This window comes from Callorhinchus milii, unplaced genomic scaffold (genome assembly GCF_018977255.1).
Source record: "Callorhinchus milii isolate IMCB2004 unplaced genomic scaffold, IMCB_Cmil_1.0 Scaffold1, whole genome shotgun sequence".
In the NCBI taxonomy this organism is placed as follows: domain Eukaryota; kingdom Metazoa; phylum Chordata; class Chondrichthyes; order Chimaeriformes; family Callorhinchidae; genus Callorhinchus; species Callorhinchus milii.
Genome location: NW_024704742.1, coordinates 14,919,769 through 14,935,102, shown reverse-complemented (window position 1 = coordinate 14,935,102; position 15,334 = coordinate 14,919,769). Strand labels below are relative to the sequence as shown.

The window sequence follows — 15,334 nt, the reverse complement described above, 5'->3', positions numbered from 1 at the left end:
TGTGAGCACAGCTATGTCCCACAAACTGTCATGAAGGCTGTGGAGGATTGTTGGCCAGGACACCAGAAGAAATTCCATTCTCCTTTAAGATAGTGCTATGGGATCTTTAACATCCACTTGAAGAAGCAGATGTGACCTCAGTTTAATGTCTCCCTTTATTGCATCTCCAATGACTCCTTTAGTTGCTGTAATAGCCTGGACTATGAGTTCAAGTCCTAAGGTGGAGCTTGATCCACAATCTCATGACCCAGAGGCAATAGTACTAGTAACTGAGCAAAGCTGAAATAAAGCACACTTGAATGTACATTAGGATTTCACACGATAGCTTAGTCTGGGGGAAACGCCTGAAGGCTAACTGACCATATAGAATTAAAGGAATTACAGCATGGAATGGAGCCTTTGCGGGTATCAATTGCTCTACCGGATATATGGTATATATCTAAAACCCGTGAAAAAATTTCAATCTTGTGATATTGCTCCGATTTATTTATTTGCACTAGTACAAAGTCGGAACATGCCATCCATCCAGGCATAGTAAAATGTTCAATTTCTGGCCGAATTGCATTAATAATAATAATAATAATAATCCTTGCATTTGATATAGCGCTTTTCACGTCGGGAGGACGTCCCAAAGCGCTTCACAGAACACACTGTAAAGTGAATTGACTGTATATTTGTGGGCGAACGCGGCAGCCAATTGCGCACAGCAATGTCCCACAAACAGTCGTAGATTGAAAATGACCAATTTAATTATTGTTTTTAGTTTTGGAGGGATTATTATTAGGCTCTGTGTGGAGTAAGGAAACTTGCCCAAGGTTTCTCCCTGCCTGGAATTGAACTCAGGTCTCTCACTTGCAAAGCGAGTGCTCTAACCACTGAGCTACAGGACTCCATTAGATGAGATGTTCCTGCAGCACAAACTTGGGAGAGAAAAAAAACAATTCTGGAAAAAGACCTGTCTTGTCTGCATTTGTTCAAAACACGTTGTGCTGACATCATTTGTCCTGATATCATGTGTTGCAAACATCACAGGTTTGCCGCACTAAAAGATACTCCAAACCTAATAACAAAACAACAAAATGACATGTGTAAAGCGCCATTCACATGGGGAGGACGACCCAAGGCGCTGGACAGACAGAGACAGAGTTACGGACCGGAGCTGAGCGTCGGGATGGGGGGAGGGGGAGGGGGGGAGATCGAAAGCACGGTTTTGAGGTGCGTCTTGAAGGTGGCGAAGCAGGGGGCGAGGGAGGGGGCGAGGGAGGGAGGAGGCGAGCGAGGGAGGGAGGGGGCGAGGGAGGAGGCGAGGGAGGGAGGGAGGGAGGAGGCGAGGGAGGGAGGGGGCGAGGGAGGGAGGGAGGGGGTGAGGGAGGAGGGACTGCGGGATGGAGTTCCAGAGGGTGGGGGCAGAGTGGAGGAAGCCCCCCCCCCGGCAATGGGGGTGCGGGCGAGGCGAGGCGAGGCGGGGGTGTGGTGTGGGCCGCAGCCTTGTGCTGTTGGCAGTCAGTATATGAACAGACTGAAGCAGCGCCATATGTTTTCCATCGCTCTCCGTGTGTGTGAAGTGCACTGACATCTGCAAAGCACCGGAGTGAGTGACCCCCCGAGCGGCCCCGCGCCGCCCCGGGACCAGCGCTCCAGCACACCGCGGCGGCTCGGAGGCCCAGCTGGCGCGCATGCCCAGTCCTGCTTGCGCTAATGCGGCTGCGCGGCAGCCGGGGCGCGTGCGCAGTGGCGAGCAGTTTGAACGTTGAGATGGCGGGTAAACAAGCGGCGCGAGAGGGCATCACCCTGAGGGGCAGCGCGGCCATTGTGTCTGAGTTCTTCAGTGAGTGTCTGTGTGTGTGTGTGTGTGGCGCGGGGTGAGAGGGGGAGTGTGGAGGGGAGAGGGGGAGAGAGGGAGGGAGAGTGGGGGTTGAGAGAGGGAGGGGGAGTGAAGGAGAGTGGGGGGAGTGAGAGGGAGAGTGGGAGGGAGTCAGAGTGGGGGGGGGGTCAGAGTGGGGGGGGGGCAGAGTGGGGGGGGTCAGAGTGGGGGGGGTCAGAGTGGGGGGGGGTGAGAGAGGGAAGGAGAGTGTGGGGGGGTTGAGAGAGGGAGAGTGTGGGGGGGTTGAGAGAGTGTAGGGGGGGTGTGAGCGAGAGAGGGAGTGGGTGGGGGGTGAGAGAGAGTGTGGGGGGGTTGAGAGAGGGAGCGTGTGGGTGGGGGGTGAGAGAGAGGGAGCGTGTGGGGGGGGTGAGAGGGGGAGAGAGAGAGTGGGTGGGGGTTGAGAGAAAGGGGGAGAGTGTGGGGGGGGTGTGAGAGAGAGGGGGAGAGGGTGGGGGGTGTGTGTAAGAGAGAGGGGGGGAGATTGTGTGGGTGGGTGGGTGTGAGAGAGGGGGGGAGAATATGTGGGGTGAGAGAAGGGGGGAGAATGTGTGGGGGGGTGTAAGAGGGAGGGGGAGAGTGTGGGGGTGGGGTGTGTGTAAGAGAGAGGGGGGAGATTGTGTGGTGTGAGAGAGGGGGGGAGAATGTGTGGGGGTGTGTGAGAGAGAGGGGGAGAGTGTGGGGGGGGGTGTGAGGGGGAGAGTGTGGGTGTGTGTAAGAGAGAGGGGGGGAGATTGTATGGGTGGGTGGGTGAGAGAGAGGGAGAGTGTGGGGTGGTGTGTGTGAGAGAGAAGGGGGGAAAGGTGTGGGGGGGTGTGAGGGGGAGAGTGTGTGGGTGGGTGTGAGAGAGAGGGAGAGTGTGGGGTGGTGTGTGGGTGTGTGAGAGAGAAGGGGGGAGAGGTGTGGGCTGCCAAACGCACTTGGCTCAAATCCGGCCTCATGGTCCACCGGCACATCTGGCCGGACCACATCAAAACCTACCACTCCGCTCTCGCCTCGGCCAAATCGTCCTTCTACTCCAGGTTAATCCTGGAGGCGAAGGGCAACTCCAGGCTCCTGTTCTCCACCCCCACCTGGCTTCTCCTCCCTCCCTGCCACGCCTCGCAGATTCTTTCCTCCGACTCCCACTGCGAGGAAATGCTGGAATTCCTCAAGTCCAAAATCAAGGGAATCTGTTCAGCTGCCACTGCCCCCCAACTTCCACCCCCTCCCTGCCCACACACTCTAACCTTCCTTCCACACCTTTGAATCTTCAGGCCCTCCTCTGTCATCACCACCATATCCTCCATGAAGCTCACCACCTGCATCCTGGACCCCATCCCCACCCCTCTCCTTAAATCCCAGCTTCACCTCCTTGTTCCACTGTTCACCGACATCATCAACCTCGCCCTGTCATCTGGCGCTGTTCTACCCCCCTTGAACCAGCCACTATCACCCCCACCTTGAAGAAACCTTCCCTTGACCCATCACAGTTATCCAGCTACCGGCCCATCTCCCACCTCCTTTTTCTGTCTAAGGTCCTTGAGAGCCGTAGTCTCCCAGCTTCGCTCTTTTCTCTCCTCCCACTCCCTCCGTGAGCCCCTCCAATCGGGTTTCCGTCCAGCCCACGGCACAGAAACTGCTCTGGTCAAGGTCACAAATAGCATCCTGACCATGTGTGACCAGAGCTCCTTCTGCCTCCTCGTCCTCCTCGACTTCTTCGCCGCCTTTGATACTGTGGACCACTCAATCCTCCACCGCCTCTCCTACCTCAGCCTTCAACGTTCTGTCCTTGACTGATTCAGGTCCTACCTTTCACACCGCCTCCACTTTGTCTCTGCAAACGGCTTCTCCAGTCCCCGCACTGTCTCGTGCGGTGTTCCTCAGGGCTCTGTTCTCGGTCCCTTCCTCTTCACTCTCTACATGCTCCCCCTTGGTGACATCATCCGCAGACATGGGGTAAATTTCCACATGTATGCGGATGACACCCAACTCTATCTCTCTGCCTCCACCCTGAACTCCAGGACTACTTGCGTCCTGACCGACTGCCTGTCCGACATCAAGTCCTGGACGAGGGCCAATTTTCTCCAACTCAACGTCAGCAAGACTGAGGCCCTCCTGATTGGCACCTCGGGCGCTGGCAGCATCAGCCTCCACCTCTGCTCACTCAACCTCACTAAGTCAGTCAGGAACCTGGGTGTCTTGTTTGACCCGGAACTTTCCTTTCTTCCCCACATCCGCGCCATGACCGGCACTGCCTACCACCAGCTTCGCAACATTGCCAGACCCCGCCACTGCCTCACCCCTCAGGCTACCAAAACCCTCACCCACGCATTCGTCACATCAAGGCTCGATTATAGAAACTTCCTCCTCATCGGCCTTCCCAACTCTTCCCTTCACAAGCTGCGTGCTTGTGGGGGAGTCCGTGTGGGGACGGGCGTGCGTGAGAGGGGGTGGGGTCAAGTGTGTGTGAGTGAGGGAGTGGGGTAGGGTGTGCGGGTGAGGGGAGGTTAGGGGGTGCATGCGTGGGGGGTAGTGGAGTAGGGTGTGGGGGCGGGGAGTGGGTGGGTGCGCGCGGAGATTGGTTGTGCGGGGGGTTGGGGCATGCAGGTTGGGGGTGGGGGGTTGAGTATGTGTGCGCGCGAGGGGTAGGGAGCGCGTGCGAGAGGGGCGGCAGGAGAGGGTAGGTGGGTGCGTGTGGGTGCTGTGGACACAAGGGAGCTGGGGGCTGCGGCGAGGTGGGGTTGAGGGATTCTTACGTGAGGAGGGAATGCGGGGTGCGCGATGGGGAATGGAGTGTGCGAGTGAGGTAGAAGGTGTGTGAGTGGCGGGTTGATTGTGAGTGAGGGGTAGAGTGTGTGAGTGAGGGGGAGTAGAGGGTGGGAAGAGTGTGATGGGGGAGAGAGTGAGAGGGGGGAGTGTCTGTGAGCGGGTGGGCGTGCGTACGGGCACAAGTGTGAGAGAGGATGTGGGTGAGAGTACAGGGATATACAGTGGAGCTATAAATGCAAAATTGCGTTTGGGTTTATGGATCTATTAGGTGGAAGGGGAAGGGCAATTGCTTGTGTTTGCTTAAAATTTGTCAGTTATTTGTAGAGAGCATGAGTTTAACCAGCTAAAATTGCATTGCTTGCTTTCAAGGGCACTGCCTGACAACCTTCCCGCTGCTGATCCAGCGAGGACCATCATAGCTGTTCGGGCTTCGGCTTGCACGGTTAGCAAGAACTGCATGGGAACTGTTCCTGCTCCCAGTCATTGGTGTGCCCATCCAAGTCTAGCCGATAATAATAATCCTTGCATTTGATATACCGCTTCTCACATCTTCTCGACGTCTCAAAACCCTTTGCAGAATATGCTGTAAAGTGAATTGACTATATTTGTGGGCGAAACGTGGCAGCCAATTGTGCACAGCAGTGTCCCACAAACAGTCGTGGATTGAAAATGACCAATTTATTATTGTTTTGGATGAGCCAGGCTGTTTGGTCTGTCGTCAGCAGTACTCTGGAGTACAGAGAACCCAATTGGCTCAGGAACTAGACTACAATTTGACAAAGTAAAAGTCCTGTTTACAGAGGGGGTGGAATTATACCCATCAAATTGAGGCACCCCAGTTCTGGGAATGACAGACTTTGGAGGTACAGTTAATTATTTCATGGAACAATCTTTCAAAATTTGTTCAACTTTCAATTTTTCAGGTTATGGAATCAACAGCATCTTATACCAACGTGGAATCTACCCAGCAGAATCCTTCAAACATTTACAGAAATATGGACTTACAATACTCGTCACTACAGATCCAGTTCTCAGCAACTATCTGAAAAATGTAGTCGAACAGTTGAAAGGTAGTGTTTACCAACCAATTAGAATTTTTGCATTATCATTGAGAAAGGAACATTCATCTTCTGTTGACCTCTCATACACTAACCCTCCCCCTCCCCCCCGTGGGAGGAAGAAGATCCGGTCCGGGAAGCCAGATTTTCGGGCTAAATGCTAATCTTATTCTGACATTTAATATAAGTAATGATAAATCCTCCCTCACATTTAAAATGAATAAAAATGCATTTTAAATCAATAAAATAGACAAAGAATAACAATAGTTCTGTATTCACAACCAATGCGATGTGGCTAAATCGATCAATAGTAATCTATGAGCATCATATGGCTGACCGGGGGAGTTTGAAAATGCAGGGGGGATTTTTTAAAGCACAAAATCACGGGTGGGTTTCGGGTCCAGTCTAGTTAATTCTGAATTCCAGATATGTGAGGTCTTAACAGTCAAGGAGTTAATATATATATATAATCATGTTGTGTCACTCACGTTCTGTATGATGCAACTTGTGTGGCGACAATTGTGTTAGAACCTGAATTGAACAAAGACCAAAGAAAATAAAGTAGTGGAAGCTGAGAATGTTGCTTGGTTGTTAGACTACTTCAGTTAATAATCTTTACATGTGATATAATCCCTTTCATATCGTTTGTGGGTGAAGGGGACAGCCAAATTGCACGCAGCAATATCCCACATACACCCATAAATTGAGTGAACATTGTTTATGTTGAGGGAATTGTTAGCCAGGACACCGGGAAAACTCCCTTTTCTTTTTGAATGATGTCATGGGATCTTCAACATCAACCTGATTGGGGTCTCGGTTTAATGTCACCCCAAAACTCTGGAACATTCTCCATCAGTCCATTCTCCATTCTCTGCTTTGTCCCCTCTTTCAAGTCTCGCCTGAAAAATGTCCTATTCGACCATGCTTACAGCCACCTCCCTCAGGTTCGGAGTCAAGCTCCACCACTGTTAAGTGCTCTGAGACGCTACCTTGTGTGGAGGACGCTATATAAGTGCAAGTTGTTGTTGTAATGTTTCATCCGAAGTACAGCAATGCAGTTCTGTGGCTTCCTGATATCTGATACCTTCATTTTACAATCCTGATTTTATGTAATTTCTAGCACAGAAATTATGTTTGTAGGTAGCTGTTTATGTCATGCAAAGTATGGTGACTTGCAGATGTTGCTCATGACATCCCTGTATAACCGCCAGGTTCAGTGTACATGTGGCCACTGCAGAAACCAATGCTTACGTACTTGGGAGACAAACCATCTAATTTACTTCATTTGTTGAAAGTAGTGTTGCTGCCAATAGAAAAATCGTAAGCTTAATTCAGTGTGATTTTCATTGAAAATTTCTGCTGTCACTAACAAAGCATTGACTTTTCAGAAGAATTATTTTACAGTTTTGCATCAAAATACTTAATACTTGAGGTTCTTTGTTACTCCCTAGTATCAAGCGCTTGGCTTTATAACTAGTCTAGATTCTTGAGCTATAGGACACAGATTATCTCTCCTCAGTCCCAGCTAGCCTGAAACTCCATTTGTTGTAGTGTACATTTCTAAAATTGCTATGCACAAACCTGAACTTTGCTCTCGTCCTATTGCCTCGGTGTATTTGAAAGAATTGTTCTGAGTTTACAAGACGCTTGGGCCTACAAAATCCCACCCCCGTTGACAAGTGAGGCTGTGCCGTGGAAGAATTGAAGTCCTTGATTGTGATCAAATTCGAGGGGATGTCAGCTGGAAACAATTTCTTGTGAACAACCGAGGCCTCATACAAAATTTCAAGTGTGGAGAAGAATCCCTAAGAGTAACCACTGCAAAGAAAACAATTGTACAACTTAAAAACAGGCAGTAGAAAATCAGACATCAATGAACAGCTAACGAATAATTGCATCTGGATTCTTCTTCCCCAAAGGCAGGCCGATCTGTTTATTTCTAAAGTTTCTTCCAGGTGATTTGCAGCTGTTTACCAGCTGTTCACAGAGAAAGTGATGGGACCCACTGCTTGCTATAAAATGGTTAGCAGTACTTGCACTCTGTACTTTCGTGACCCCAATGCCACATCGTATAAGGCAGTGGCACAACAACTGCTAATGATTCGGCAGCAGAAAGCATTAGTGAAGCCCACCAAATAGAAATGATTTAAATCTTTCTTAATAGACTTCTTATTTAATAAGCCAAACTAGTTACATTTTTGCAGTAGTGTTGACTTTATGAAAAGAACTGACTCAATAACCCGGATGGCATCTTGTTTCTCTGTACATGGGGGTTTTAATCAATGCTTGGTGCTAATTATATTGTTTATTTCAGATTGGTTATCCAACCACTCTGTGCAAAGGCTTGTGGTGGTAATTAACAGTATCGAAGCCAATGAGGTTCTGGAAAGATGGCAATTTGATATTGAGTGCGACAAAACCATGACTGATGACAGGTGAGTAGGAATGAAAAACAATCTCCTTGTTAATCAATCCAAACTATAGAGAGGCTGATTCCTCATAAAGCTCGTCTAGAGAGAGAAAGGTGGCCAGGAAGAAAAAGATGACGTGGTTTATTTTATTTGGGAAGAGTGAGGAGCCTGATCAAAGTCACAAATCACATACCATCTCTCTGCTTCCTTGTCCTTTTTTTGTGTCTTATATATGCAGAAACCAATTTGTTGTTGATTGCGAATTTCTAAATCCCCATTATATTCACAAATTTTGTATTAGTGGAATTATCAAATAATCTGGGAGAAACAAGAAAGGCTCTGAGTGTTTGGGTTGCAGTACCAATTGATTCCTGCTGATGGTGACATTGAATTGATAATGCTACAGAGGTATTTACAGGCAGAAACCGGCTTGGACTGTACTTTCTGATCTAGAAGTCAGGCTGTCATAAAAATTAGGGTTTGATACAAACCTGCAGAACATTTCATTTCATAGATATTTGTAGTAAATCAGTGGAATCTATTCAGTGACTAAGATTTTATGGTGGAGTCCTGCCCTTTGATTCATCTATGTACTTACACTTTTCATTTTTTATCATTAAAACCAAAATGCTGAGGAATATGGGAAGACTTAAATTGATTTCTTAACCAGTGCTAATGCAAACCTGTATTAAAATAAAATGCAGTCAGTCAAGTATGATAACACAAGCATATCATGTTGTAATTCATCCATTTGAGGATAAGGTATCTATGTCATGCTATTAAAGACCTTCTATTTTAATATCAGCTTGTTTTACTTAGTGAAAATGTATAATTAATTATTAAAGCTCTACAAACAGGCCATTGTCAAACTTTGCAAACATCTTTCCAACTGGTTGTGTCAAATAATGATTCTGCATTCCAGGGGTTGGTGCGAGAATTTCTGCATGATAGTCCCTTCCCCTCCCATAAAGTCTTTATTTTAAGAACCAACATTGTTTTTAGCATTCAACAAAAATAATTTAGGTTTATATAGCACCTTTCACTTTGGGAGGATGTTTTACACAGCTCGTTGGGACCCCAAGCTCCGGCTGGGGGAGCTGTGGGGATGGGAGGGGAGAATGACCGAAAGTGCAGTTGAAAAGGAGATCTTATGTCAGGCTATTAAGGTGGAGAAGGAAAATGTGCGACGGAGGAACTTTGGCTTGAAGTTCCATGGAGAAGAGGAAGAATGGCTGGTGGGGTGAGGCAAGGCCATGGAGGGATTTGAGGATTGGGGATCTTGAATTTGATCTGTGGGGGTGGGGGGGGGGGCGACAAGGATGATATTAGAATGTTAGTGGTCCTAAAATAAAGGGCAGAAGGGGAGAGGTAGTTGGGTGTCATCCGTGAAGTTGTGGAAATCGACCCCTATGTCTGATGTCACTTCACCCATGGGTGAGTGAAAAGGAGAAGACTGAGTATAGACCCTTTTGCAAGTGACTGCGAGGGTGGAAGGAAAAACCGTTTGAAAAGACAAAGAGAAAATATTGGGATAGGTAAGAGTGAAATCAGGAAAGGAGCAGGGAGGAGAGCAGACGAAGAAGGATAGAGTGGAGAACTGTGTTAAAGGCAACTGTTAAGAGCTGTTGGAACAGCTCGGTTTTCCCCGCCACCATCGCTCCTGGTTACCTCCCGTCCATCGGCCTCGAATCCGCTCCCAGCCGCTCTCCCCCGGTTTCTCTTCTCACCCCTGTCGTCAACCAAGCCTCCGTCCCTCACACCGGTCACTACCCGCGTGCTGCTTGTGTCTGCTCCGAATGATGGGAGGGGAAGGAGAAAAGCTGAGAGGTGACAACTGTTCCAACTTTGTTGCACTGGTAACCTAGAATAGAATTTCTCCCTCAGTTTAATTATCGTTTAAGAAAATGGTCAGTCCAGGGAACCTGCAACAAGTTAGAACTGCTGGCAGCCGAGATTAAAGAAAGAGTTATAAAGTTGTGAGTTTGTGTCTGTTGATCAAAATATTCAGTTTTTAATATTTGGAACACTTGGTATTCTAAGCCTTTAATGTTCATTTGCAAACCAATAAATATTGAGGCTAATGGTTCATATTTGGCCAGCACATTCCTTTACTTGTGATTGAATCAAAGTCTGATTGTCTCTTGACAGCCAACCAAGGGAGAAAACTGAGAAAGCGATTCAAAGTGAAATTCGATCTGTTATTAGACAGATTACTGCCACTGTGACTTTCTTGCCTTTGTTGGAAACTGCGTGTAAGTTGATCCTTTTCTTTACAGTTCTGTACAATTAAAACCTTTCCATTACAGCAAACTTTCCTCTTCCTATTATTGCTCCTGGTGATAGTACATAGGGAGAGAAAGCAGGTAGCTATACTGCTGCAGAGCCAATTTCAGTGCTGCTGTAAAACAAGTTGATGAGAGAATAATGGCTTATTTATTCTATATACTCACCTTTTGTGGAGAAATGTGAAACCACTACTTGGTCTTTTACCAGACAACTAAATAATGATTAGGATATTTTATGAGAAATTGTATTAGTTTGAACATTCACCCAAATGGTTACTATTCATATAGTCATTTGACTACAGAAGGCATCAATAGCTGAGCCTGGTGTTATTTGATTTATGTATGTACATTCCAGTGTGAAACCCTGGCCAACTCTGCTCTTTCCCTGGACCAGGGGTGGTGATTCTAGTTCTTATTGCTGCCCCATCTATCTCAGCATAAAGCAGAAAATGAATGTGAAGCCATCCATCTCAGCATAGCTTAGTTTCACAGAAGGCCAACTGAAATGAGAATAAATGTCTAGGAGTAGTACCTCTGCCAAATCCTCAACACACACAAAGGGTTCATCTTTAATACTAGCAGGAAATACATTCTCATTTGAAGCATCGCGATATGCTATCATCTACAATTATCAAACACTCCGATGATGTCACTGGCAGCAGGAGCCATACGGATTCTGGAGAAGGTTCATTTATTTGAAGAGTGATGGCCAAACCAGACTAATCTGGAAAAAACACTTATTTGATTAAGTGCACTAGTTCAAGAGTAAATATATTACTCCACCACAACCATTCATAAAGTGAATAGTATGCTTGCATACAAAAAAGATTCCTTCTAATGAGACGCAAGTGTTCAGAGTTCTTGGAAAGTAAACTGTCTAGTATACACTAGTATTATTGCCATTTGCAAGAGATATTGTGCAAGTTAACATTGCAATAAACTGATAGGTTAGGGTTCAAGCTTCTCTATGTCATGGGGTAATTTGAATTCAGCTGTGTAAAGTCAAAGGTAATTATTTAGTGAGTTGTTTTATTACTTGAGCTGCTATGAAATATTATGTCAATGGTAGAAATGAGTCCTGCACCACAATACTGAGAGATCCTACTCTTAACAAAAATGTGGTATGGAGTTGCTGCCAATATTTATTTTCTAAATTATTTTCAATATTGGTCCACGTTGTATTATTATTATTATTATTTATCAAGAAGAATTTGCAACATGTTTAAAAGCACTGCAAAACTGTTTGTGCTTAATTTTAATATGTTTTGGTTTCAGGTTCTTTTGATCTTTTGATCTACACAGACAAAGATTTGGTGGTGCCGGAGAAATGGGAAGAATCGGGACCACAGTTTATCAACAACTCAGAAGAAGTCCGGCTTCGATCTTTCACCACCACCATTCACAAAGTGAGCAGTATGGTTGCATACAAAAAAATAGATTCCTCTAATGGGACATAAGTGTTCAATGTTGTTCTTGTATAGTAAACTGTCTTGTAAGCATTTGAATTACTGCCATTTGATCATTGCAATACCTATAAGACTAAGTCTATAAAGTGTCTGGATTATATTTTCTCCTGTCCTTGTTTCATACCTTGATATCAGTTTTTATTTTTGTTTCTTTTCCCAATGAATAGTTGGAAAATGTTTGTCATGGCATATGTTCAAAAAATGTGTTGTGATAGAGTTTGGAAAAGCATACTGTTGTACCTGTACATGTGTATATGTTTACATATATACTGCTGACTAATCCTGATTCTGTTTGACTGCTTTTGGAGAAGAAATGTGGCAGAGCATAGGGCACAATTTACCGACCACCTACATTCAGTTCTGCTGGTTGGAAAGAGCTCTTAGGACATCTGGCTCTTTTCAATCAAAATAGAATGGTAGCACAGGAGGCTACTTTTATAACTTAAAGAAAGTAAAAGGTGGATTTTATACTCGCTGTGTTTATACTGAGACTGTTGTGAAGCAAAAGTGATCCAAAATTCTTCGAGATAATTTCACATTAATGTTCTTGGAATCGGGCTGGCACTGGCATTTGTACTGAACATTTTGACACTTGCATGTTGTATGTCACCAGTGCAACACTGGTGCCAAAGTGCAGAATAAAATGGGCAGATAAACATGCCTGTGAAATTGAGCTCCATTCTGATCAGCTAAATATATTTATTAGAGCTAATGTGGGAAAGAAACAATTTAACAGCTTTAGGTTTAGATTACTTATCAAAATATTTTAGCAACAACTGGGCTGCAGAAGCTTGAAATTCCTTTATTTTCTTTCAAACTGTTTTGAAATTAAATCTTGTCATTGTAGGATATAAGAATTTTTTTTAAAAAATAAAGATATTTCAAAGATTTTGTGACTTATTTTTTTCAGAGTTAAAACAAAGCCTATAGAAAAAATGGGCTAGCAATCGAACCTATTCAAAATAAGGGAGTGATCAAGTACTTTGCTGAATGAAATAAGACACTTAATATTGTTAGAAATTATGGAGTAAAGTTCCATTTGTGTGTATTGATTAGAGCACTCACCTCGTAAGTGAGAGGACCTGGGTTCAATTCCCGGGCAGGGCAAAGCATTGGGCAAGTTTCCTTACTCCACACGGCTTCATTTACCCAACAGTAAGTTGGAACACAGTTGCCAGGCAATTAGTGATTGTTTTTCTGTGAGTGATAATCACTTTACAAATAATAATAATTTAGTCACTCAATCCACGACTGTCATGGATACTCCTGCATGCAATTGGCTGTTGCGTTTTGCCCACAAAATATACATATAATTCACTTTGCATTATACTCTGTGAAGTGCTTTGAGACATCTAAATGTTGTGATAAGGTGCTATATCAAATGCAAGGTTATTATTATTTTTCATGTGATGTTGTCCAGAAGAGAGCAGTTTGCTTGATCAGCAACCCAACTACTTAATTCAACGTGTGCACTCTTTCTCCATGGACATACTGTGACTACATTGATTATTGTACTGCAGTCATAGTATGTCCAACAGCTCACCAACCATGCACCAACACCTACTGCTCTGCCATACAAAAGAGCAAGAGAACTGTCACCATTTCCACGCCACCATACCATTCTGATTTGGATGTATATTGCTGCTACTTCATCATTGACTGGTTGAGATCCTGCAATGCTATCAAACAACAATGTGGGGGAAGCATTGCCTCAAGAACCAAAAGAAGGTTTGCCAGAATCTCAGTACAGCCAAGTGAATACTGTCCAAGTGCCTATGTTCCCAAGTTAGAATTTGAAAAAAAGTTAAGAGTAATGGCTGTAAGAGATAACGTTGCATTTTAAGATGGTGGGAAATTAAGAAATCAGCAGCTAAGCTTAAAGGACATCTTCTGAATGAAGCCTTTGCTTATGTTAAACGCGTTGAAATTCTGTTGTTTTACAAATTAAGTTAGCTGGTGTTTTTTGGTCAAACCAGTCAGGAACCTCAGTGTCTTATTTGACCCTCAACTGTCTTTTCTCCCCCACATTCAAACCATGACGCGTTCCGCCTTCCTTCACCTCCATAACATCACCCGACTCCGCCACTACCTCACCCTTCAGGCCGCTGGAACTCTTGTTCATGCCTTCATCACCTCCAGGCTCGACTATGCAAACACCCTGCTTGTCGGCCTTCCCAACTCCTCCCTCCACAGGCTGCAGATAATCCAGAACTCTGCAGCCCGTGTCCTCTCCCGCACCAAACTCCGTGACCCCATCTCCCTCAATCCCGCCCGACTCCATTGGCTCCCTATCCTTCAGAGGATCCAGTTCAAGATCCTGGTCCTCACATAGAAAGCCCTCCGTGGCCTCGCCCCACCCTATCTCTGCAACCGCCTAACCCCCTACTAACCCGCGCACTCCCTCCGCTCAGCCGGCTCCGGTCTGCTCCACGTCCCCCGACCCACCCGCCCCACCATTGGCGGGAGAGCCTTCAGCCACTCTGCCCCCAATCTCAGGAATTCCATCACCCAATCACTCCCCCTCACTCCCTCCTTAGCCTCCTTCAAGTCCCGCCTCAAGACCCTCCTCTTCGACCATGTCATCGGCCACCCCACCTTCCCCTACCCTCCCTTACCCCCCCACACCCCAGCTCGGGTCTGAAATGCTGTACTCTGTCCAGCGCCTTGGGACGTCCTCCTGAACTGAAAGGCGCTATACAAATGTAATCTTGTTGTTGTTGGTCATAAGTGCTGTACCTGTTATTGCAGGCAGTTTATACACAAAAACAATTAAGTTTTTTTTCTCTCTATTGAGAACGGCTCAGATGGTGTAGATTAAATGCTCCATAATACTCTTCAATCAAGAGTGGGATGGTCAAACTTTTACCTTCAAAACCATTAGATATTTGGAAAGAAGCAACATTATGGTCTTCTCTGGATGGTGAAAAGTATTTGGGTCATGAAGTGGCAGAAAATGTTTTTCATTGGAGAGAATGTGAAAAAGATCTTGTTAGGCACAAATGTCATGTTTAACTCTGGAACTCCCTGCTTCAATCCCTCTGCCTTGCCGCCTCCATGCCTGTCTTCAGATCGACTTTCCTCTTCGAACATGCACCTCCTTCTCTCCCCGGCTCAACGTCAACCTCTGTCACTGTTAAGCACTCTGAGACACTTCCCTGCATAAAAGACGCTATATAAATGCAAGTTAAGTCAAGGCTGGACTATGGGAACACTCTCCTCGCCGGCCTTCCCGCCTCCTCCCTCCACAAGCTGCAGGTCATTCAGAACTCTGCAGCTCGTGTACTGTCCCGCACCAGGCTTCGGGACCACATCACTCCCACCCTCGCTCGCCTCCACTGGCTCCCCATCCCCCAGAGGATCGAATTCAAGATCCTCACCCTCACCTACAAGGCCATTCACAGCCTTGCTCCCTCCTACCTCTCCAACCTACTATCCCCCTACCTACCTGCCCGTACCCTCCGTTCCTCCGGCTCCGGTCTGCTCCACGTCCCCCGCCCCAATC

At 46.3% G+C, this 15,334-nt stretch overlaps 1 protein-coding gene across 1 annotated transcript; it reads left to right on the top strand.

Annotated features, from left to right (window-relative positions):
- The first annotated feature begins 1,723 nt into the window (after positions 1-1,723).
- Positions 1,724-12,720, top strand: mad2l1 (MAD2 mitotic arrest deficient-like 1 (yeast)). Its single transcript, XM_007891494.2, has 5 exons — positions 1,724-1,828; positions 5,536-5,682; positions 7,985-8,105; positions 10,230-10,333; positions 11,642-12,720. Exons 1-5 carry the CDS (start codon positions 1,756-1,758, stop codon positions 11,821-11,823), a joined length of 627 nt encoding a protein of 208 aa, XP_007889685.1. The 5' UTR covers positions 1,724-1,755; the 3' UTR covers positions 11,824-12,720.
- The last annotated feature ends 2,614 nt before the right edge of the window (positions 12,721-15,334 follow it).

Bases quoted from the DNA above. Each gene is read 5' to 3' on its own strand.
- mad2l1 (XM_007891494.2), top strand. From the start codon at position 1,756: ATGGCGGGTAAACAAGCGGCGCGAGAGGGCATCACCCTGAGGGGCAGC. The intron at 1,829-5,535 runs GTGAGTGTCTGT...TCAATTTTTCAG, and splicing joins CATTGTGTCTGAGTTCTTCA to GTTATGGAATCAACAGCATC. The intron at 10,334-11,641 runs GTAAGTTGATCC...TTTTGGTTTCAG, and splicing joins GCCTTTGTTGGAAACTGCGT to GTTCTTTTGATCTTTTGATC.